The 24,085-nt window shown below is 50.0% G+C and overlaps 1 protein-coding gene across 3 annotated transcripts in view; it reads right to left on the bottom strand.

The window, feature by feature from the left end:
• Window positions 1-24,085, bottom strand: part of NSG2 (neuronal vesicle trafficking associated 2) — a 70,178-nt gene that overhangs the window by 23,156 nt on the left and 22,937 nt on the right. For 2 of the 3 annotated variants that reach the window (XM_059699227.1, XM_059699226.1), the window contains 2 exons: window positions 10,021-10,171; window positions 537-620 (listed from right to left, as the gene is read on the bottom strand). In XM_059699227.1, coding sequence (XP_059555210.1) covers window positions 537-620; window positions 10,021-10,149 — 213 coding nt within the window. In that variant the 5' untranslated portion in view covers window positions 10,150-10,171. Of the gene's footprint in view, window positions 1-536; window positions 621-10,020; window positions 10,172-11,005; window positions 11,223-24,085 lie in introns of those variants that run through there. The other variant, XM_059699225.1, reaches the window with a different exon arrangement.

Below are 24,085 nucleotides of genomic sequence, written 5' to 3'. Positions count from 1 at the left end.
AAGGCTTCCCGGGGCTCCTCCTTCCACAGAGCAGGCTTCTCGGCTCCTCCACGCAACCCGTCCCCATGACACAGGTTGGGCACTTTTCCTCGTGACCCCTCCACCAGGAAACAGAAAGGCAACCATCTGCTTTTTCCACTGGAAAGTCAGCTTTTCTTTCCCTTTGTTTTTATTGGATTCTGTTGCAACTGTCTACTGAGTAAAACCTGAGTTTCCTTATACATTTCCTGGAGATTGCGCCGGGCAGGCAGGGAGATGGGGACAGGAGGAAAGAGAAGAAAGGAGACACACTTATCAGTTTCCAAATTATCCAAACATTCCGGAGCAGGAGAGAGCGTGAGTCACCCTCAAGAGGCAGCGCTTCTGTTATTTGATTAGACTCAGTGACCCAGACAGTGTGGCCCCAAGAAATGGTCCAGAAATAGCCTGTCGCTTCCTGTCTCCAGGAGGACCTGCTGCACTCGCGCGGGCTCGGAGCCGCCCGAGTCGCTGGAGCCGCCTTACCTCTCTCTCTCTCTAACCATCAAGACACTGACCGTAAACTCGGCGATCTTCGGCACCCGGAACTTCCCTTTGTTCTTCTGTTCGGGCTGGTACTCCGTTCTTGTCTTCACGATCACCTGGAATGTGCAAGCGGAGTTAACACGCGTGGAGGCTGCAAACACACCGCACCCTCCCTTTCCTCTCTTCACTAGGATCATGGCACTGTGCGTGAGAGCAGCAAACAGAGAGCCTCCCTCTCACGCACACGCAAGGAAACCGAAAAGTCAAATTACCCATCACACTTCCCCGTTCCAACAGAGACCACCATGGCCAGCGATTTGGGTCACACCTTTCCAGATGTGTTATACGCATACAGATGCAGGTGTTATGCAGACTTGCTATTTAGGCAAATACATAGGTCCTTTTTATGATGGCTTTGCACTCTATGAATTATAACCTGCTTTTATCACACAACACTACACTAACATTTTCCACGTAGACAAATATGTATTTTGCCTTTTGATGTAGCATAATAATATTCAGTGTACGCACGGAATCTCTGTCGTTGAACATTTAGATTGCTTCCACAGTTTGGGTTATGCAAACAAGCTATGGTGAACATCCTGTAGCTAAACCCTGGCACACATATTACTTCAGAATTGATTTAGGGACTGCCACAAACAAAAACATAAAGGTCTATTAGATCTATGTTGTTTTCTTAAAGTCTGAATATTTTGCCACCTGCGTAGACACGGACGGAGGGAACTCTGTCCCACTGTGCAGGCAGAGGGGAGGACGGCGCCTGACAGATGGCCTGTGACTACGCCGAGAGCCACGGCGCTACAGGGAACGCAGAAGCTGCCTGGGCCTCGGGGCCTCACCCGTGAAATCCCGACAATCATCATAACGTAACCCTCCTCAACCAGTCAGGGTGCCTGCGAGCCAAAGCCTGGGCAGCTCATGGTAGGCAGCATTCTAAGATGGGCCTCCAGGTTCCCACCCCCACCCAGGGTGCATGTACTGTATAATAGCTTCCCTCGAAAGTGTGGGCGGGACCTGTGTATGTGATAGTCACTCCTCTAATGACGTTATGACATACACAGCTCACCATAGCAGACTGGCCTTGAAGAAGGAAGCTGGCATGTTGTAAGTGGGACATGCGCTAGTGCCTGAGGGCAGCCTCTAGAAGTTGAAAGTGAGCTCAGCTAACAATGGGTCATTCAAGATCATGGGAACTTCAGTCCTGCAACCATAAGTATCTGCATTCTGCCAACAACCTGAACAGGCTTGGAGAGGCTCCGGGTGCCAGGTAAGAATGCAGCCCACCTGACACCTTGGTTTCAGACCCAAGAGACCCTGAGCAGAGAACCCAGCGTCGGTGCCTGGACTTCTGACCTACACAAACTGTGAGATAATACATTTGTGTTGTTTCAGGCCACTTAATTTTTGGTGTTTTGTTACACAGCAATAGAAAATGAATACAGGCCCTAGCTGGTTTGGCTCAGTGGATAGAGTGTGTCAGACTGGGGACTGAAGGGTCCTGAGTTCGGTTCCAGTCAAGGGCACATGCCTGGGTTGCGAGCTCGATCCCTAGTGGGGGACGTGCAGGAGGCAGCCAATCAGTGATTCCCTGTCATCATTGATGTTTCTCTCTCTCTCCCCCTCTCCCTTCCTCTCTGAAATCAATAAAAATATATTTTAAAAAATAAAAAATAAAACGAATACAGCTTCCCACATTGCCAAGTCCATCTCAGTGATTGCCTGGCTTGATCCCTTCCTTCCTAGATCCTTAGCCAGCAGACTGGCCAAGTGCCGGCACATCACAGCAGACGCTACCAAGCATCTGTGTCCTAGTCCTTCCCTCTTCCTCTCTTATAAACATCTGTCCCAAAGCTTCTCAACAAGCTCAAAACCGTTTTCATTGTTCCATCGAAACTTAAAAGGCCCTATGCTGTAGCCGACATGTTGAAACAGGAGACAGAACTAAAAATAAAGTACTATTGGAATGAGACAATGAATAATCACTACAGGCAGCATCGTTCTAATTGTCATAATAAACATTTGTGGTTGCTTCTCCAGCACCATTTCTATCTTCAATCAAAAGCTCCTCCCAGCCCAGCTGGTGTGGCTCAGTGGCTGAGTGCTGACCTATGAACCAAGAGGTCACTGACTCAATTCCCATCAGGGCACATGCCCCGGTTGCAGGCTCAATCCAGTCGGGGGCGTGCAGGAGGCAGCCGATTGATGTCTCTCCCTCTCTCCTCTTAGTGCTCACACTCCATCTCTTCCAGGTCCACCTGCACCCTCATAGCTCTCACTGCACAGCACCCCGGGGCCTCACCCAGCACTCAGATGACCCACCGGACATCGGCCCTTGGATCGGCTCAATGCACCTCGACATTTTCTTCCCCAGGTCATCCCCAGCTCAGGAAGTAGCAGCATTAGCCACACCATCATGTATGTCAAACATATCCAGGAGTCTCCCATGACCCTTGCCTTCCCTTCATCCCAAATCCATTCCGTCGCCAGCTCCTGCTTCCTCAGAGCTGTCTCCCGAGTCGACCTATTTATGCAGTCACACCTCTGCCACCCTGTTCAGAGCGTCATCATCCCTCCAGGAACGCTGGCCCTGCCAGCTCCCTCATTTCCCTTCCTGCCTCCCCAAACCCAGGGACATGAGCTTTCAACACCGAGTGGGCAGCACGCAGCAGCACGCACTCAGAGACTGGAGGCAGCGCCCGGGAAACGACAAGCAGGTGGTTCCAAGTGGCCAGAGCCCAGGCAGGCGTGTGAGGGCGGCAGAGCTCAGGATGGCGGGCCAAGCCCTGGAGCTGAACTGGAGGGCGGTGAGGAGCTGAGGGGTGCAGAGCAGGGAAGGGCTGTAGATGTGCATCCAGGGAGAGGAGTGAACACGGGGGAGATGAGGAAGCAGGCAAGTCCAACCCAATGAAGGTACCAGAACCCACCGGCTGCGAGGCTGGGCCTGCGGCTCGCTGCTCAGTTCTCAGGGAGAAGAGCCAGAAACCCCCTTCTGTTGAAGAGATGCGGTAACACCCGCTTTTTTTAGTGCCAAGAAGGGAAAGCATTGAAATGCTAGCCAGTCATTATTAATTGGACCTTGGAGGAATCAGCTTGCACAAGCAGAGAAAGAGAAGAGGAAACGCAATGTGCGAAGAAAGGCTCTATTCTCAGCAGTGGGGAAAAAATGGAGCAAAACAGAGCCTCGAGCTCCTTGAATAATAACAGAAATGGGGCAAAAGTGGAGAGAGCGCAGGAAAAATCCTCTCTACTCGCCTTATTACTCAAAGGGGTGGTTTTAGAGATATTTGGAAAAAATGAACCTCCAGATTTTCCAAATATCATTGTGGATCTGAGCAAAGAAATAAATGTGTTTCCTTCTCCTATTTCTGTATCAGTCCCCTTGTCCCATGGGCGGCGGGCACGGAGAACATCATCTACCATCATCGCGAAGGGACGGCATTGTGAAAACAGGATAAATTATTCATCCCGGGAGGACCCTCATCTGGATGGACCCCCTCCGCTGGCCAGGCCACATAATACGTGGCGGTTCAGATGGCGCAACGTACAGATCATAAAAATTTAAAATACTACTTCCCGGGATTATCAATAATGAAGAGGTTCCCACGTGGCGAGCCCCGGGATTGGCAGGAGCATAAATAAAAGTGCAGAAGAGCTGACAAGGAGCAGGGCTGTATTTTCATGAGCTGGACGTGCACGGCCAAAAACAGACGGAGTGGCACCTCCGGCCACTGCTGCAGCAGGAAGAGAATTTCAGAGCAGGGCAGACAAAGGCCGGGGCTGAGCACCTACTGTGTGCCAGGCATGCTGAGGGCCCAGTTCATTCTCCTAGCCAGTCTGGCTCAGTGGATAGAGCGTCGGCCTGCGGACCAAAGGGTCCCGGGTTCGATTCCGGTCAAGGGTATGTACCTTGGTTACAGGCTCCTTCCCGGCCTGGGCCCTGGTCAGGGCTCGTGCAGGAGGCAACCAATGGATGTGTTTCTCTCACATCCATGTTTCTCTCTGTCTCTCCCTCTCTCTCCCACTCTCCCTAAAAATCAATGGGAAAATATCCTCGGGCGAGGATTAAATAAATAAATAAAATCGTATTAGTCCCATTTTTCACGAGGAATTCAACCTCAGGGCGCTCAGTCACTCGCCTCCGATCGGAGGTCTGCTCCTCCGGTCAGGAGTTATCCTGCTCTTTCCTGTCAGGTCTTTAAAGGGGCCGCCCGCTCTGTGCCTTCACGGCCCAGACCCTCTCCTCCTCGATGGCTTTTGAAACTGTTATAAATTGTAATAATCCCCTGAATGGCCCCTCCATACTGTACTCCACGAAGTCGCTTTAACTGAGCACCGTGTCTGGGCGTTGGCCCACGCAAACCTGCCTCATTTTCGAGTTGATTTAACCCGTTCCCGCTCATGGAACATTCCCGTTGTTCCCAGTGTTTAAAATACATAAAGGCCTTTGCATACTTGCAAAACTATACCCATGGGGCCACTGCCTGCCAGTGGGAAGCGTATCGTTTTATAAACAATGTCAAACAGCCCCTGAGAGCAGTGCAGCCGGTTACGTAACCAACAAGGGAGTCTGGGACCTGCTCCCGCCAGCATTAGCAACACCAGCAGCAGCGATCGTTTTTGCCATCTGATAGGTAGAAAGTTATATTTTGTTGAAAATTATGTTTTTAAGTTATAAGGATTTTTAAAGATGCTCAGTGGTCATTTTATATCTGTGTGATAGAATCGTCTAGTCAGAGCCTTTCCCCCAATGCCTGGTGGTTTACAATCCATCTCTTAAGGGTCTTTGAAGAGCCGAACAGGGGCCCTGTGAGCTGGAAGCGGCAGAGACGGGCATTTCTGTTGCCCTCGGGGGGGGGGGGGGCGGGGGAGGCGAGGGGAGGGGGGCTGATGGTTCTCTGATCTTGTGTCTCAGGCAGAGGAAAGCAGCCTCTGGGGAAGCCACAGGAGACCCAAGGAAGGACGCAGGACTCAGTAACAAGGGTGGTATCGCCTTTGCGCCCCCTTCCCATCCACATGTCCTGCCCCTGAACCCCGACCCTTGAAACCCCACCCCTCTCAGCTCATGTCACCTTTACAGCTGGTTTCCAAGCTGTCCACTGGGAGGCATGTTCTCGGCCCAGTGAGGAAAGGAAACGGCGTCAGTGAGCACCCCCATGACACTTCTCAGACCTTGGCACGGCTTTCCCTCGCAGCAACCCCATTAGGTAGGTGTTGTGCTCTTCCCAGTTGGGAAAAACCCCCAAAGCCCAGAGATGCCAAGCTACTTGCCTAAAGCCACAGAGCAAGTAAGTAGCTTAGCTGGGGTTTGGACCCAGGTCTCTAGGACTACAGAGCGCACGTGGTCTGCCATGCACAGGACGGAGTGTGCCAAGCGCCAATAATCGATCTCGAAGTGTCTGCACTCCTTCCCCACGAGCAGGTGAGCCAGGATGTGGAAAGACTTGGAAATCAGCGGGAAGGAGGAGCGCTTGCCCAGAGCCTGGCAGCGGGCTTGCCAAGTGCACGACTCGCCTGGGGCTTTGCCAAGCGGGGCTGGGCTGTCTGGGCTGCTTTCCGCCGCCCTGCCCGCTCTCGCTCCCAGCACACCTGTGTGCTGACTGGCCGCGCTGGTTCCTTGTGGCGCGTCACCTCTCTGAGTCTGTTTCTGCATCTGTGACACGAGGGAAATGGTGTGACCTCAAAGAGGGTTTGTGGGGACATCTGGGTTATTGTGGTCATTTAGATAAACCAAAGGCAGGTCCTGAAATTGATGTTCCAGCTCTCGGGCGCCCAGGGCCTGGAGAAAGCCACCCCACCGCTCAGGTTCTCGCCTGGTCCCTCGCCTGCCCACTGGAGGAATTATGCTCAGCTTTCAGCCCAAGCCACAGGGGCCTCATTCAGCCAGCACTGCCCGCTGCACGCTGCGGGCCAGGACTGAGGCTACAGGGAACAGGGACAGCCAGGGCCCTTGGGCTCTGGGCAAGTCTCCGTGCCAACCCAGGACCAAGTCTGCATAAATCCACCCACCTCCCCATTCCACCACCACCGCCAGTGCTCACCACCACCATCCCCCTCATGCACAGGGCAGCGGTCTCTGGCTGACCTCTGCCCCCCCCCCCGGCCGCCCCCCGCCGCCTCCCTCCCTCCCCGGTCCTGGTGCTGCAGGACACCCAGCGCCTCCTTTCTGGGAAGTGGGTCTGGTGCCTCCAGGAGGGCGGTTTGGAAGGAGAGAGGGAGACAGACCAGAGGACCAAGCCGAGTCCCGTCCCTCCTGTGGCCCGCAGCAGCCAGGGGAATCTTCCTCAGACAGAAGTCCGAGCTGCTACTCTCCTGCCTTAACCCCTTTAGAAGTCCCACAAGCCCTAACTGGTTTGGCTCAGTGGTTAGAGCGTCGGCCTGCGGACTCAAGGGTCCTAGGTTCGATTCTGGTCAAGGGCATGTACCTTGGTTGTGGGCACATACCCAGTAAGGAGTGTGCAGGAGGCAGCTGATCGATGTTTCTCTCTCATCGATGTTTCTAACTCTCTATCCCCCTCCCTTCCTCTCTGTAAAAAATCAATAAAATATATTTTTTAAAAAAAATAAGAAGAAGTCCCACAGGCCCCCAGGAGCCGGCGCCCACCTCGCCTCACCTCCAAAAAGAAAACTGTGATGGAACATGGGGTCCACTAGGCTTCTTCCGGACCCCGTTCTGGCTTCACACGGCCCGGCCCCCCTGCCTAGGACCTCACCACAGAGCTGACTCCTCTGCCGCCCTGAGCCCTGGGAGGGCGGGTCCCAATGTCGTCAGCCCCACGTTACACACGGGGAGGCCGGGCAATTTAGGACGCTGCTCAGGTTAGTAAAAGGGGGAGCAGCCTGTGCTGGTCAGGAAGCATCTGGGGGACCCTTCTGGCTTCTGGAGTGCAATCACTTCGCAGACAAGTGTCCCGATGTCAGGGAAAGAGCTTGCTTGCTCCTCTGAAGGTGATGAAATCTGAATCCTAGCACAGAAAGCTGTGGCCTCCATTCCCACGCAGGCGAGGGCACAGAGGCCTGCGCGAGGAGACGCACTCTCACGGGCCGCACTGTGGGTCGGCTGCTGAGCTCACGCTCCAGCCCACGTCTGCAAGCGCCCGGGCCAGCCGGCTCCTGCTTCCTGCCAAGGTGGAAGCTTCTAGAACAACACTGCCTGGGTTCTAGGCTCTCCAGACATTGCCGGGATGCTTACCAACTATGTGCGTTAGGAAGTTACTTGACCGCTTGGTGCCTGAGCACCATCATCTTTAAATACTGGGCTAAAGTAGCAACTTCTTTGTGGGGTCCTTTTAACTATTAAAAAGGTGAAAGAAAATTGTGCGTGTGTGTACGTGTGGCTCAGACAGCATCCAGCGTTTGGGAGGCACTTGACAATGGTCATTACTATTCTCTTACGGTTTTGTACCCAGCACTTTACATTCGAGGCCACTTCTGACTGTGTTCTGACCATTGAGAGGCAGGTGTGAGCGTCCCCATTTCACGGAGGAGAAGACTGAGGCCGCCTCAGGAAGACCTGTCATGAACGCCAGGAGTCCGGGATGTGCCCACGGGAGGTGTTCCTTTAGGGACCTGCTCTCAGGTGCACTGGCTGCCCTTCCCGTGCAGGTCCACAATGCACTTCTCCTCCAGGCTTTGGGCAGAGTTTGGGTCCATCCGGACTGGGCGTTCAGTGGTGAATGGGCCTGTCTCCTCCTCAAGGAGAGAAGAAAGCCCTTGGAGGCAGGAGGATGGGGTGGGTGAGGCAGAAAAGGGGGACAGAGGCCACATAACCCTGGATGACTTGCAGGTGTGTGTTGGGGGTGGGAGGGGGTGGCCACACCACGATCCCTTCTCCTTGCATACCTCTCAGAACGTGCAGATCTGAGGCTGTAGCTGTGGGCTGCAGGGTAAAGGTTTTTCCTGAAGCCTCACAAAACCTCAGGAGAACATCGTCCCTTTTCTCCAACTGTAATTATTCCTGGGCTCAAAGTCCAGCATCGCCACATACTCCTTCTCTGAGCCTGGTAGCTAACCAGACTTCCCTGCTCCTCACCTTACCCATACATGTGAGTGCGTAACCCTGACTCCCCGGGGGAGTGTGCCCCCAGATCAGTCGTGCTCAACTTTGGCTGCACACAGGGTCACCTGGGAAGATGGAATGAACTCTGATGCCCGGGTCTAACCCCAGAGCTTCTCAGTCCATTGTCCGGGGCGTGGCCTAGAGTTCAGGATGCGCCAAAGCTCCCAGGTGATCCTACTGTGCAGCCAAACACTGGGTGCCTCTGCTATCCCTGTGCCAGGCGCCCAGTCAACACTGTCCCCACTCCACGTCCGGTGAATGCCATTTGTAAAGGCCTTGTCTCTTTCTCAGTTCGGCTCTGCCACCCCCACGCACATTGTTACTTTCAAAACGGATGACTCAACCCCCTCCACGGGCCAGGCCTGCATCGAGCTCCGCTCCTCTGTTCACTGGAGAGAGCCAATTGGTTAAGACACACAATGCCTCCCGGAGACGCCCACGAGACAATCAAACAGACGGAATGATCCATTGTTCACTCTTCAGCCAGGGAACTCCATCATTTGCCTCCAAATCCATCTCGTCCGGTGTGCAAAAGCTCTCCCGATAAAACCCCAGGTGCTCCTGGATGGCTGTTAAACAGCAATGTTTCTCCCACCTGTGCCCATGGTATACCTCCCCACTCATGCCACACACACACACACACACACACACACACACACACACACCTGCGTATAAATGCCCACCTCCATCCCTCATGGACTGCGCCCATGTCAGGAGATGTGCCCTCACAAGCACTCATTCCCAGCCACGCCTCCCCCGAAGACTCTGCAGCAGGCGTGCTGCTTCCCAGAGCCCTCCCTGCTCTGCACATGCGTGCCCCTCGCCTTAAATGCCCTTCCCTCCCATGGGCTACCTGGAAGGATTGTACTCACCTTTAAAAGCCAAATTCAAATGTCCTCTGCAGCTTACCTCACCTGTCCCCCCCCCTTCCTCCCCCTCCCCCCCAGGATTGCGTTGTCTCCACCTGGGCTCTCACCGTCTGCACTGCTTGGCAAGAGCCTTTACCGTGCTGCACACATTGGTAGGGATTTTGTAACCTGTCTTTCCATAAACCAGTTTCCAGCACAGGACAGGCCCTTCACATGTGCTAACTAAATGCTGGTTGGACCACATCCGATTCTCTGTCCCCAAATCTGCAGCAGTCAATTTCTGAAACATCTCCCCAAAATAATCTCGGCCACCTTTTAGAAGCTGATTATCAGTGTTCATCTGCCAGGATCAACCCTTAAAAAGGAAGACATGTGAACCAAACAAATGAAGGCACACTCACCACAGATCTGAAAGCACACAGGTGACGTCATGCCTTTGGGTGGAATGACTATATTGGACAAGAAGGCGCCGTGTTTGGCTGACGCAGAAGGAAAGGGTCTGGGTGGGATGTTTCGCCGCTTTATTTCCTGAGCCGGGAGGAGGGGCTGGCGGAGAGGGGACGGCCCTACCTTTTCCGGAGCGGGCAGCTGCAGGTGATTCACCTCCAGGGGGGTGATGAGAGGGACGGTCTGGAAGCCATCCTCCACCGAGGGCGGCTTGGCGCCCTTCTCGCCCGGGGTGCCGTTCAGCTTCACCATCCTTGTGCCTTTCTTCCCGGACCTAGGCGAGCAGTGGGGTTCTGGTTACGGTGGCGGCGAGGCAGGGAGAGGAATAGCGCTGTCCTCAGCAGCCCACCGGGCGGCTTTCAATGGAGAGAGCAGGCATTGATCTCCTGCTAGATTTCCTCACACAATTCCCAGGACAACTTCTTTAATCATCAAAATACGCCATCTGCCCCCAGGGCTCGACAGCCCTCAAATTTGCGAACATCCCAGGTGCACACACACAAAACATAGACAAGCTTAAGAGTGTATCCCAGACACCAGAGCGAAGGCAGGCGTCGGATCTAGGGAGAAGCTTACAGTGCACCATTGAATCCTGTTATTCTGGGCCACCCTGCAGCATGGCAAATTTCTCCCTACGCCCTGGCTGCTATTTTATTCTACTGGCTTTTCTTCGGCAATCTCCCTGCAGCACAACACATTTCTTCACTGTCTCTGTGGGAGCGGACCCTTTTACGTAACGTGTATCTTGTACAGGAGATACAAGTCCCTAAAACAAAACAAAAAGGGAACCGGTTTGAACCTGACCCTGTTATTCAGCCACGAACGCCTCCATTTCCTCAATAGCAAAGGGCCATTTTTTATTTTATTTTTTGCTCCCACGGAAAGTTAGCAAGCCCGGTATTGCAAGATTGCCAACGAGATCAACACATCGCATGTATTCCTCTCCGGCTCCCACCCCACCCCCAGAAGCCCAGCAAACTGAACGTCTCCTGTCAATCCCGCCGGTGGAACACCATGAGACAAAATAGGGTTGTTGCGGGGGTGAAGGGATGGCGGCGGGGTGGAGGGTGTTGGGGAGTGGTTAGAGCAAAAACAAATGCCTACTTACTGTGCTGCACTCTTGGGGGTCCGAGCAGATTCAAGCCAATTTGGAGAGCAGGAGCACAGCCAAGAGTCCTCCCTCCTCGGCCGGGCTCGTGGTGCTGAAAGGACAGCGCCTTGCGCGTGTCTGGATCCGGGAGCTTCTGCGAGCAGGCGCCGCCAGGAGCGAGCGGGGATGAGCTGCTGGCAGCCGCCTGCCTGCGCGCTCGCTCGCTCGCCCCCTCCCACCGGGACCGGGCTCCCACACCATCTGTCATCTGGCACCACCTGCTGTTTCTCATGCATGGCCACAACCAGCGCGGGACACAATGGTTTCAAGAAAGTGGCAGGGATTCTGGTCACACACGCACATAAAATGTAATACACCCCGTAACAGGCCATCCCCGCGCCTGTAGGAAAACCGGGAAAGCACATTTATTGGGAAAAGCACCGCCTCTGAAGATCTCCCAGAACCATGCTGTGAGGCACAGGGGCTCAGGCCCTGCCCTGCTCGCCCTGCCCTGCTCGCCCTGCCTGCGGGAAGGGGAAGGGGGGTATTTATTTCTCCCATGCAGAGGGTGGGCAGCGCTCCAGGCTCTTTGGGACCACGTCCCTCATTTGCACAATGTCGTGCCTGCAGGAGGGGGCTGGTGGGAGGTGTGAAGGCGACAACGTGGGAAAAGCATTTAGCTCGGAGCAAGCAGTGCACAACATAAACTGTTGTCCTCACAATGCGCCGTGAGCACACGGGTCACATAAGGTCACAAAACACCGGGAACTGGGATTTGAGCCCTGATCCCATGCCACACGCAGAAGTGGACAAAGGCATTTCTGGGAAGAAAGGAAGGGAGCATTTCCCAAAGTGGACAGGAGTGCCGAGTAGTCCCAACAACAGATACCTGTCACCACAACACCGTGCCCACAGTTCAAAGTTCACGGGCTTTACTCTTGACCTAATAATACGCCCTTAAGGCAGTGTATGGCCCAGACTGGATGAAACAGACACACTTGTTCTTCTGAGCCTCATCTGATAATTCTAGGAGGCTTTCACCATCAATTACTTACAAAGAATATTTTTAAATCTGTGTTTTTAGCATAAAATTAGATGCATTGTTTTCACTTGAAAATTTTAATTGCTATTTATTGTTTCTATGAATTTGTAACCAGTTTCCTGAATAATTGAGTGTAGTGTGGGACTTAAAGGTACAGTCTTTGGAGCCAGACTGTCTGGGACTCCCCCTTCCGCCACTTGCTAGATTTGTGACCTTGGGTAGTTTTTAACCTCTCTGTGACCCAATTTCCACATTGTAAACTGAGGGTACTATTGGGTTGTTATAAAGATTAGATGAGTTAATACAGGCAAAGTGCTTAGAACAACATCTCTAAGTGTAAAACAAATATTTACTCTTACTCAATTATTAGATAAGCATTTTAAAGAATCATCTCTGGCGGCAATCATTTTTAAGTTTTCTAATTTACCAATCTATACTTTAAAAAATTATTTTTCTCCTCCCTCATTTCCTGAAGTTTATCTCATTTTTCTCTTTTGAACTTCCTGAGACAAATATCTAGTTTATTGATTTGCCTTGTCCCTGTCTGGTAATGAAAGAAATTAATGCTCTTATTTTAATTTACTTCTGAAATATTTGCTTTTTCATTACAGTTCCTCAGTTATTTTATAACTAAAGATCTGCTTCTCTGACTCCAGTCATTCAGTAAAATAAGTTTGTTTTTCATTTTAATTTCTAAATGCTATTTTTCTCATTGCTAATTTCTCTCTTTTAAGACTAGTTTCTAGTTTTATTGCATGTGGTCCAAGAGTGTTTTCTGTATATTCTCTGCTTTGGGGAGTGTATTGCATTTTCTTTGTGGTCTAAGATATGAATTATTTCTGTGAAAATTCTCTGAACATAAGGAAAGAAATTATATTCTATATAAATATAGATTTTTATACATAACTATTAAATCAAGTTTGTTAGTTATTTAAATTTTCTGTACACTCATTGATTTTGTTTTTACTTGCTTGACCTGTCAAGGAATTAGAAAGGGGTGTTGTTATGTGCCATTACTGCTGTGACATTTCTCCTTGCATTAAAACTATGTTATTTGGTATATTAGCCTCACAAGTTTGCATCTTTTTGTGAGCTTTGCTTTAATGAACGTAAAATAATCTATTTGTCCATTTAGTGTTTTGTGATTTGAGTTCCTCTCTATCTAAAATACAGTTGCGAACCCTTCCTTCTACAGATCCTATTTGTTCTTCCCAGCCTTTTAAAATCGCACTTTATTTCTTGACTAGGTCATTTTAAGGAACCTTTTTAACATGGGAATTTAAATACTTATAATTAAGTCTGACAATAAGACAATTGTCTTACATTTTTTATTATTTTTATTATTTCTTGTGATTTCCTTCATTGTTTTCTACATACACTTTCCCCCCTAGCTACTTGGGACACATACATGGGGTGCTGTTTTTTCCCCCTTTGGTGATTTTTTAAAAAAATATATGTTTATTGATTTCAGAGAGGGAGAGGGGGAGAGAGATAGAAACATCAATGATGAGAGAGAATCATTGATCCGCTGCCTCCTGCACACCCCCCACTGGGGATGGAGCCCACTACCCAGGCATGTGCTCCTGACCGGAACTGAACCTGTGACCCTTCAGTCCGTAGGCCGACGCTCCATCCACTGAGCCACGCCAGCTGGGCTGGTGATTTTTTAATGTCAAAAAACATCCCTGAACTGACAGCCACCTCTCAGCCTGAAGAATAAAACAAATTCTTTTGATCTCCTCCCATGGAAAAGAGATACTTATCACATTCGTGTCCTTGTCCTGCGTCTCCTTTTCCCCATGCCCATCAGAGGCTAAGCCTGTCTTTACTTTCACTTGGTGCCTTTTTCACATTTTATTCCCATTCCCTGAGACACTCCTGTCAGAACTGGAAGTGGGAGGAAAGTGAACAAATGCAAGTCTTTTTCCAAAGGACTCAGAGGAGGAGGCTGTGTGTGAAAATAATTACTTTACATACATACATGTCAGTGAGCCGGGTCTGCTGTGATCAGTGTCATCACGTCTCAGCACTGAGAGTTTTGCTTTGTCTCCATGTATAGATATATCTCCAATGAAAGAGATGATAAAAGCACTTTAAATGCCTCATTATAAATCACGCTGTCAGTTTAAGAATGTTATCCCAAATTTAATGGTGTGGTAGAAACATAAGCCTTTTAGAAATCTGTTCTAAGACTCTCCCAGAGGCAAGCATGAAGGGAAGCTATGCTCAGACCCTTGCTAGGAGCTCTATACTTAAATTTCAAATAACAGCAGTCAGAGAGCGATGAAAAGCATGGGGTTCTCTTACCACTTAAAAAGGAAACGGGTCATTGCGGACTTCGGACTTAAAGGGGGAAGGCCAATGGCGAGGCAGAGAGGCCACGGCAGAAAGGCTAGTCCCAACTTCTCCTCCGAGTGGCTGGAAGGGCTGAGGACGGGGCCTCGAAGTGAAGGAGGCAGGCCCTGTGGGTGAAACTGACATCAGCTCACACAAGCAGGGTGACTTACAAAGAGCTCTTCCCACGGAAGCCTGGGGATGCACTCGGGAAGAAATAATTTGATGCGAGTTTTTGTATTTTGTCTAGAACTTTGTCTTTAAAAGGCATTCCGAGGCTCTCTTCCTGTTACATGATCCGTTCAGCTGTCTCTTCAACAAAAGCTGTCCAGTCTGTGTTGTAAAACAAGTCACCACTGAGTGGAAAGTCTGGGTTGCAGAACAGGTTCCCCAAAAGCCAGCGCTGAGAGCTTGGAATGCAGGCGTTTACTAGGGAGAGCGCTCAGGATGAAGCGGGAAGGAGAGGAAGCAGACTTGGTCAGGCAGAGAACCTGAACGGCAACATAGTCCCAGCAAAGCCCTCAGCCGTCTCCCGGGTCCTCTGCAGCTAGGCTGGCCCTTTGCAGTCGTCCTTCACCGAGATTGGGTGCCCTTCCCCAGCAGGTTAAGACTTGGGCAAGGTGGCTGTCCTCAGCCAAGGGCAATACCCGGACAGGGTCACAGCTCAACAGCTCAGTGCCAGCTAACAGCAGAGGGACAAGACTTTCAGTCCTGAAGGCGATCTACCTGGGCAGCGCAGCTCCCATCGCGGGCTCTGCTCCAGGCTGTCTCCACACCATACTTGACAATCACACCTCGTGACTTCAAATACCATTCAGATGCCAATAACTCGTAAATGCGATCTCCAGCAGAGAGATTTCTTCTGGACTTGATAGGGGCAGAAATAGAATGTTGGGGACCAGCTAGAATTGTGAGAAATATTAATCAAGCTCTGTTAACCGTGATGGTTTTGTTCTGATTATTGAAGGCACATTCTAACCTGGCTGGGAGTTGCACCGGGGACCTGGGAGCTCGCCTGGAGATGCAGGCTATTGTCATGGACAGATGAACAGCCTGTTGCAGAAACCAGAGCCTCCAGCCCTTTGAAGAGCCCCAGCCTTTGCTTACCCACAGGCCTTTGCAAATCTCCAGCCTGTATTACCTGTAAACTGCCCATTTGGCATATCACTTTGCCTACTTCCCTGTGTAATCTTTGCCCTTCTACTCAATATAAGCAGCTGGCTTATGGGGGGTGGGGCTGGGGGAGGGGAGACAGAGGAGATTTTTGTGGGTGACCTGCTGCTCTCATATTGCCAGAAGTATTGGAATAAACACTCATACATGACTCCACTCTCTCTCTGCTTAATTGGCTCAAGTAATGACAGGCAACGTGGACCCCTTGATTGTCGGGTTATAGACTCAGATCCCAAAATACAACTGTTCCTTGACATCTTCATTGGATGGTTCAGAGGCACTGAGCTGAGCCTCAACGTGTCCCCAAACTGCACTCCCTGGACCTGCCCCTCCTCCTGTGGCCCCATCATCCATCCACTGCCCCCGCCAGGAAAGAGAGGGGTTCTTGACATCTTCCTCCCTCCTTCATTCAGTCACCAGCTCGCTGTTCCTCCCTCCCACATCTCCAAATCAGCCCACCGTCTGTCTCTGTGCTGCCTCCTACCCCCCCTCCCTCCCGAGCTGACAGGTCACCTGACACCTGCATCGCCCCCCTCGCCCACCTGTTTTCCATACCAGAGTCCAAGCCATGTCTGTACAACGAAATCCTGGTGATGTTGCCCCCTTACCTGGAACTCTATAGGGGCTTTTTTTTTTTTTTAAGATAAAGACTAAAATCTTAAACTTATCCTCAACGGCTCTTTATGATTTGCCTCCTGCCTACCTGACAAGCATCACCTCCTGCCACTCTCCCCCTCCCCTGACGCCACACACACACTCCTCCCCAACCCAGACTTTCAGCACGAAAATGGCGCCCTCTTCAGGGAATGCTCTTCCCACCCCTCCCATGTCCCAGGGTCTTTCAGAGCCACTTAGACATGACTTCCTCAGAGAAGTCTCCCTGAGACCCCAGACTCTATTTGGCTTCTCGTGCACATGCTCCCTTCATACTCTGTTCTTCTGTTGAAATATGGATCATTCTTTAAAACTGCATGATTATTTGTGTAATGGTGGTTGGGTAAGAATTGGGATTGAGTTCTTGCAACCTACATGTTAACCAGTGGGTGGATGAGTACATTTTGGTTCATTCATTTTGATGAATACTATTCAGTCATTAAAAGTTATGTCATGGAATGTTGCAATATGGCAAATGTTTATAATGTTGAGTAAAAAGAATAAAATTGTATAAACATCTCAACTATGCGAAAATATAAAGATTTAAAGACACTAAAATGTTTATAGGGTTTTTTTCCTAGATGTTTTTATGGGTGATTTTCATCTTTTCTTAATACTTTTTTTTCGTCTCCCCAAAACATGTTAATTATTTTTAAGTTCATGGAAAAAACATGAATAGTTTTCTGCTAGAGAAAAAAAAAATTTGAGTTCTAAACAACAAACTTTAAAAAAAAATTATTTTATTGATTTCAGAGAGGGAGAGGGAGAGATAGAAACATCAATGATGAGAGAGTATCATTGATTAGCTGCCTCCTGCATGCCCCACACTGGGGATCAAGCCCACAGCTCGGGCATGTGCCCTGACCAGGAATCGAATCGTGACCTCCTGGTTCACAGGTTGATGTTCAACCACTGAGCCATGGGCTGGACAAAAACTACCTTTTTTAAAAAGCAGTGAGCTTGTAAGAGGCTAGTAAGCCACGTGGTGAAGTCCGAGTTGTGGAAGATTCCCATTATGGCCCTGAAACCCTCTGATCCACCAGAGAGGATGAGCACACTATAAACACCTATTATTACTTTTTCTCCCAGTTTTATTAGAGTATAATTAACAAATAAGCACTCATTGTGCATATTTAAGATGTAAAATGTAATGGTTTGATATATGTATACATTGTGAAGTGATCCCACAATTAATCTAATTTACATATTCATCACTTCACAGTTACCGTGTGTGTGTGTGTGTGTGTGTGTGTGTGTGTATGACATTTAGGATCTAGCATATCAAGCACAGATACCTTCCCAGACCAGTGGATGCCCGAAACTGGCTAGTACTGAAGCCTACATACACTGCTTGTTCCTATACATAGATGCCCTTTCACTTAAAGGAAGCTCTTTACATCTTCTCTTTGACAGGTGTGAATGCTAGGATCGCCACTCTTGCACTTCGAGGCCGTCAGTAAGTAAAATAAGGGTGACCTGAGCATGAGCACTGGTGCACTGCGACAGTTGGTCTGATGACCAAGGCGGATGACTTCATCGCACATACTCAGAATGGCATGCAATTGAAAACTTATGAACTGTGTATTTCTGCAATTTTCAATTTAATGTTTTCGGACCACAGTTGACTCTTGGTAACTGAAACCACAGAAAGCATAAGGGAGACTAGAATAGACAACACAGCAGTATTCACTACAGTCACCATGTGCCGTGGGGCTCCAGAACCACTCATCCTGAGTGACTGTACCCTCGACCAATGGCTCCCACTGCCCCCACCGCCCAGCCCCTGGCAGCCCCCACTACTCTATGAGCTTGGCTTTTCTGGATTCCACCTATAAGTGAAACTATGCAGCATGTCTTTCTGTGCCTGGCTTGTTTCACTTAACATGCTGTTCTCCAGGCTCATCCATGTTGACACAAATGACAGAATTTCCTTCTTTTTAAAAGGCTAATATTCCATTGTGTGTGTGTGTGCGCGCACGCACGCGCATGTATGTATGTATCACATCTTCTTTATCAATTCATCCTTTTTCTAAACTTTCAGATTTTTAAAAATATTTTTTTTTATTGATTTCAGAGAGGCAGAGGGAGAGGGAGAGATAGAAACATCAATGACGAGAATCACTGATCGGCTGCCTCCTGCAAGTCCCACTCTGGGGATGGAGCCCGCAACCTGGGCATGTGCCCTGACTCGGGAATTGAATCATGACCTTTTGGTTCATAGGTCAATGTTCAACCACTGAGCCTCGCCAGCTGGGCTCCATTCACCCACTGACGAACACTTGGGTTGATTCCATATCTTGACTATTGTGAATAATGCTGCAGTCAACTTGGGAGCTCAGTTACTTCCTCAAGACACTGTTTTAATTTCCTCTTCATCCCCACCCAGAACTGGAGTAGCTGGATTGTATGGCAGTTCTATTTTCAAGTTTTTGGGGAACCCCTGTACTGTTTCCCACAGTAGCGGTACCAATTTACATTCCTACCAACAGTGCACGTGGTTCCATTTCCCCACATCCTCACCAAAACTTATCTTTTTTGTCTTTTGATATCAGCCATTCTAACAGGTGTGAGGTGAGATGTCACTGTGGTTTTGTGCATTTCCCCGGTTATTAGAGATTTTTAGTATTGTTTCATATACCTGTAGTTCTTAAAGTGCAACAAGAGTGTGAGTGTCCCCTCCCAGGAGATGGGCTATATGTGTTTGCCAAGGAAAGAGAGCTTTAGAATTTGCAGATTTCCCAGAAAAGTCCCTCTCTGCAGAGCAGTTCCACCTGCTTGATTTTTTATGCTTATACTAGAGGCCCGATGCACAAAATTCATGCAAAGGGCTCAGCCCTTGTGGGTCATCCAGAAGGATGTCCGTTCTAATTAGCATCTTATGCTCTTATTATTATAGATGAGAAGACAGGGAGAAAGGCCATCCCTCACTGACTCTCAAGTTAAGACCAGTCCCTTCTCAAAACAGCTGCCGGAGTAGCTGTTAAAGGTCGGCGGCTCACGTCACTACTCCGCTCTAAACGCTCCGACAGTTCCTCATCTCACTCAGGAAAAGGAGCATCCTCAACACAGTGCCACACAGTCTGGCGTCTGTTACCCTCTCACCCCCCCTCCACCCCCGCCCTGGGACCTCTTCTTCCCGCTCCTCCAGCCTCAGGGTCCTGCCTCTGCACGCCTGGCTTCCTTCCTTCCAGTTTCATCTCCATGTCACCTTCTGCGTGGAGCCTTCCCTCCACTGCAGCCCTCAACACACCCTTTATTTTTCTCCATAGCACCTGCTCTTTAAACATACTGAATACTTTAGGTGTTTATTATGTCTTCCCCTGAAGCCAGACATTTAATATGTTTTTTTCCCTTCTGCTCCCCCAGTGCCTAGAACAGAACCTAGGACATAATATGTCCTCAGTAAGCATTACACCAATAAATGAGTGAGCTAAAGTGCCGGGGTCCAACCCCAGCGGGTCCAGGGGTCCCCAAAGGTGTGGACGGAGTCGGCGAAGAAGGAATGTCACGGAGACAGCGTTCAGTTGATCAGCAGCCTAGCCAGGATCTCCAGCCCGGATCTCCAGAGAGGTTCTGCTTCGGATCTCCAGCGAGGTTCTGTAGCCATGTTCCCTCACTAGGTTCTCCAGCCAGGTTCTGTCCAGGCTCTCCAGTCAGGTTCAGTGTCCAGGTTCCAGTCAGGTTCTCCTGCCAATCTCTGTAGTCAGGTTCAGTCCAGGATCCCTTGCCATGTTCTCCCGCTAGGCTCTGTCTCTAGGCTCCGAGGCCAGTCCCTCTCCAGGATCCTCCGGCATGCTCTCTCCAGCAAAGTTCTTCTGTCTCTAGGCTCCGTGTAGATTCTGTCTTCTTGATTCTGTTCTAATTTCTGAGTGTTTCTGTCTTGTTACAACTGTATTTATACCAGCTGATTCAATCCTATCAATCTCTATTACAAAGGTTAGGGCGTTTCTTATCTCCATCCCAGGGAGAAAAGATTATGTAGTTTAAGCATGATTGTTCGTAGTTAAAGGGATTAATTACCCGCCTGGCACTTAGTTGAGGGGTTTTATTCCCTCCCTAACTTCAGGGGAAAATCCCTACCTGGGGATTCAACCTTTCTCGGAGAGGTGACCTTGGTTAAAACACAGCGCCAAGAAGGTGAGCAAACATATTAAGAACAGTATGCCATATATGCCAGGTCCCTTGAAACAGCAAGGATGGACCGGCTCCCGGCAAATTCCCCCTTTTTTATTTTTTAAAAGCAAGCATTAAAAAGAAAAACCTGAAACGCTCTCTTGTATCCATTTTAAGAGTAGGATTGGCGCTTTCTGCTATTACCTGAGTCCTGATCTATCACCCCAGGGAGAGCTTGCCAATCCTGCACTTTCCCGGGGTGGAAAGGCTGCAGTGGGGTTAAGGATAAGGCTCCTTGGGCCTACCTTCTCCCATGCCTCTACATTTACCTTTCCGGCACCTTTCCTTCCTCAGAAAAGCATGGACGTATTTCTTGTATTGCCGGGAGCCGGTCCATCCTTGCTGTTCAAGGGACCTGGCATATATGGCATACGGTTCTTAATATGTTTGCTCACCTTCTTGGCGCTGTGTTTTAACCAAGGTCACCTCTCCGAGAAAGGTTGAATCCCCAGGTAGGGATTTTCCCCTGAAGTTAGGGAGGGAATAAAACCCCTCAACTAAGTGCCAGGCGGGTAATTAATCCCTTTAACTACGAACAATCATGCTTAAACTACATAATCTTTTCTCCCTGGAATGGAGATAAGAAACGCCCTAACCTTTGTAATAGAGATTGATAGGATTAAATCAACTGGTATAAATACAGTTGTAACAAGACAGAAAGACTCAGAACTTAGAACAGAATCAAGAAGACAGAATCTACACGGAGCCTAGAGACAGAAGAACTTTGCTGAAGAGAGCATGCCGGAGGATCCTGGAGAGGGACTGGCCTCGGAGCCTAGAGACAGAGCCTAGCGGGAGAACATGGCAAGGGATCCTGGACTGAACCTGACTACAGAGATTGGCAGGAGAACCTGACTGGAACCTGGACACTGAACCTGACTGGAGAGCCTGGACAGAACCTGGCTGGAGAACCTAGTGAGGGAACATGGCTACAGAACCTCGCTGGAGATCCGAAACAGAACCTCTCTGGAGATCCGGGCTGGAGATCCTGGCTAGGCTGCTGATCAACTGAACGCTGTCTCCGTGACATTCCTTCTTCGCCGACTCCGTCCACACCTTTGGGGAACCCCTGGACCTGCTGGGGTTGGACCCCAGCATATGGCGCCCGAACAGGGACCCCTAGGTAAGCGCCCCACACTCGGGACGGATCGGACTCCACCGTAGGAAGAGGGTGGATAGTCTTCGCCGACTCCGTCCACACCTTTGGGAACCCCTGGAACAGGATTCCCTTAGGTAAGCCGCCCCATTGAGAACCCCCACACTCGGGACGGATCAGACTCCACCGTAGGAAGAGGGTGGATAGTCTTCGCCGACTCCGTCCACACCTTTGGGAACCCCTGGAACAGGATTCCCCTAGGTAAGCCCCCCTCCCCCATTGAGAACCCCCACACTCGGGACGGATCAGACTCCACCGTAGGAAGAGGGTGGATAGTCTTCGCCGACTCCGTCCACACCTTTGGGAACCCCTGGAACAGGATTCCCTTAGGTAAGCCCCCCCCCCATTGAGAACCCCCACACTCGGGACGGATAGGACTCCACCAGGGTGCTACAGACCCCCCTATAGAGGATAAGTAGGGTAAGAAGGTGGATAGTACAGAACTTAGATTGAGAAGATGTGCCATACTGAGTCCAAAGAAAGAAGACTCTGTATTGATTTTTAGATTAAGAAGATGTGCCATACTGAGTCTAAAGAAATAAGACTCTGTATTGATCTTTTAACACATATGCTTGCTAGCAGAGGAATTAAGGTTACTCCCAGTCAGATGGAACATTTTATACAAGAAATACGTCCATGCTTTCTGAGGAAGGAAAGGTGCCGGAAAGGTAAATGTAGAGGCATGGGAGAAGGTAGGCCCAAGGAGCCTTATCCTTAACCCCACTGCAGCCTTTCTACCCTGGGAAAGTGCAGGATTGGCAAGCTCTCCCTGGGATGATAGATCAGGACTCAGGTAATAACGGAAAGCGCCAATCCTACTCTTAAAATGGATACAAGAGGGCGTTTCAGGTTTTTCTTTTTAATGCTTGCTTTTAAAAAATAAAAAAGGGGGAATTTGCCGGGAGCCGGTCCATCCTTGCTGTTCAAGGGACCTGGCATATATGGCATACGGTTCTTAATATGTTTGCTCACCTTCTTGGCGCTGTGTTTTAACCAAGGTCACCTCTCCGAGAAAGGTTGAATCCCCAGGTAGGGATTTTCCCCTGAAGTTAGGGAGGGAATAAAACCCCTCAACTAAGTGCCAGGCGGGTAATTAATCCCTTTAACTACGAACAATCATGCTTAAACTACATAATCTTTTCTCCCTGGGATGGAGATAAGAAACGCCCTAACCTTTGTAATAGAGATTGATAGGATTAAATCAACTGGTATAAATACAGTTGTAACAAGACAGAAAGACTCAGAACTTAGAACAGAATCAAGAAGACAGAATCTACACGGAGCCTAGAGACAGAAGAACTTTGCTGAAGAGAGCATGCCGGAGGATCCTGGAGAGGGACTGGCCTCGGAGCCTAGAGACAGAGCCTAGCGGGAGAACATGGCAAGGGATCCTGGACTGAACCTGACTACAGAGATTGGCAGGAGAACCTGACTGGAACCTGGACACTGAACCTGACTGGAGAGCCTGGACAGAACCTGGCTGGAGAACCTAGTGAGGGAACATGGCTACAGAACCTCGCTGGAGATCCGAAACAGAACCTCTCTGGAGATCCGGGCTGGAGATCCTGGCTAGGCTGCTGATCAACTGAACGCTGTCTCCGTGACATACCTTCTTCGCCGACTCCGTCCACACCTTTGGGGAACCCCTGGACCTGCTGGGGTTGGACCCCAGCATTGTATAAAATGTTCTGTCTGACTGGGAGTAACCTTAATTCCTCTGCTAACAAGCATATATGTTAAAAGATCAATACGGAGTCTTTTTTCTTTAGACTCAGTATGGCACATCTTCTTAATCTAAAGATCAATACAGAGTCTTCTTTCTTTGGACTCAGTATGGCACATCTTCTCAATCTAAGAATCAATACAGAGTCTTCTTTCTTTGGACTCAGTATGGCACATCTTCTCAATCTAAGTTCTGTACTATCCACCTTCTTACCCTACTTATCCTCTATAGGGGGGTCTGTAGCACCCTGGTGGAGTCCTATCCGTCCCGAGTGTGGGGTTCTCAATGGGGGGGGCTTACCTAAGGGAATCCTGTTCCAGGGGTTCCCAAAGGTGTGGACGGATTCGGCAAAGACTATCCACCCTCTTCCTACGGTGGAGTCTGATCCGTCCCGAGTGTGGGGGTTCTCAATGGGGGAGGGGGGCTTACCTAGGGGAATCCTGTTCCAGGGGTTCCCAAAGGTGTGGACGGAGTCGGCGAAGACTATCCACCCTCTTCCTATGGTGGAGTCTGATCCGTCCCGATTGTGGGGCAAAGACTATCCACCCTCTTCCTACGGTGGAGTCCTATCTGTCCTGAGTGCGGGGCGCTTACCTAGGGGTCCCTGTTCGGGCGCCATATGCCGGGGTCCAACCCCAGCAGGTCCAGGGGTCCCCAAAGGTGTGGACGGAGTCGGCGAAGAAGGAATGACACGGAGACAGCGTTCAGTTGATCAGCAGCCTAGCCAGGATCTCCAGCCCGGATCTCCAGCCAAGTTCTGGTCTCAATCTCCAGAGAGGTTCTGTCCAGGTACTCCAGTCAGGTTCAGTGTCCAGGTTCCAGTCAGGTTCTCCTGCCAATCTC

This window comes from Myotis daubentonii, chromosome 5 (genome assembly GCF_963259705.1).
Source record: "Myotis daubentonii chromosome 5, mMyoDau2.1, whole genome shotgun sequence".
NCBI lineage: Eukaryota > Metazoa > Chordata > Mammalia > Chiroptera > Vespertilionidae > Myotis > Myotis daubentonii.
This window is presented reverse-complemented; position numbering and strand designations above follow the sequence as displayed.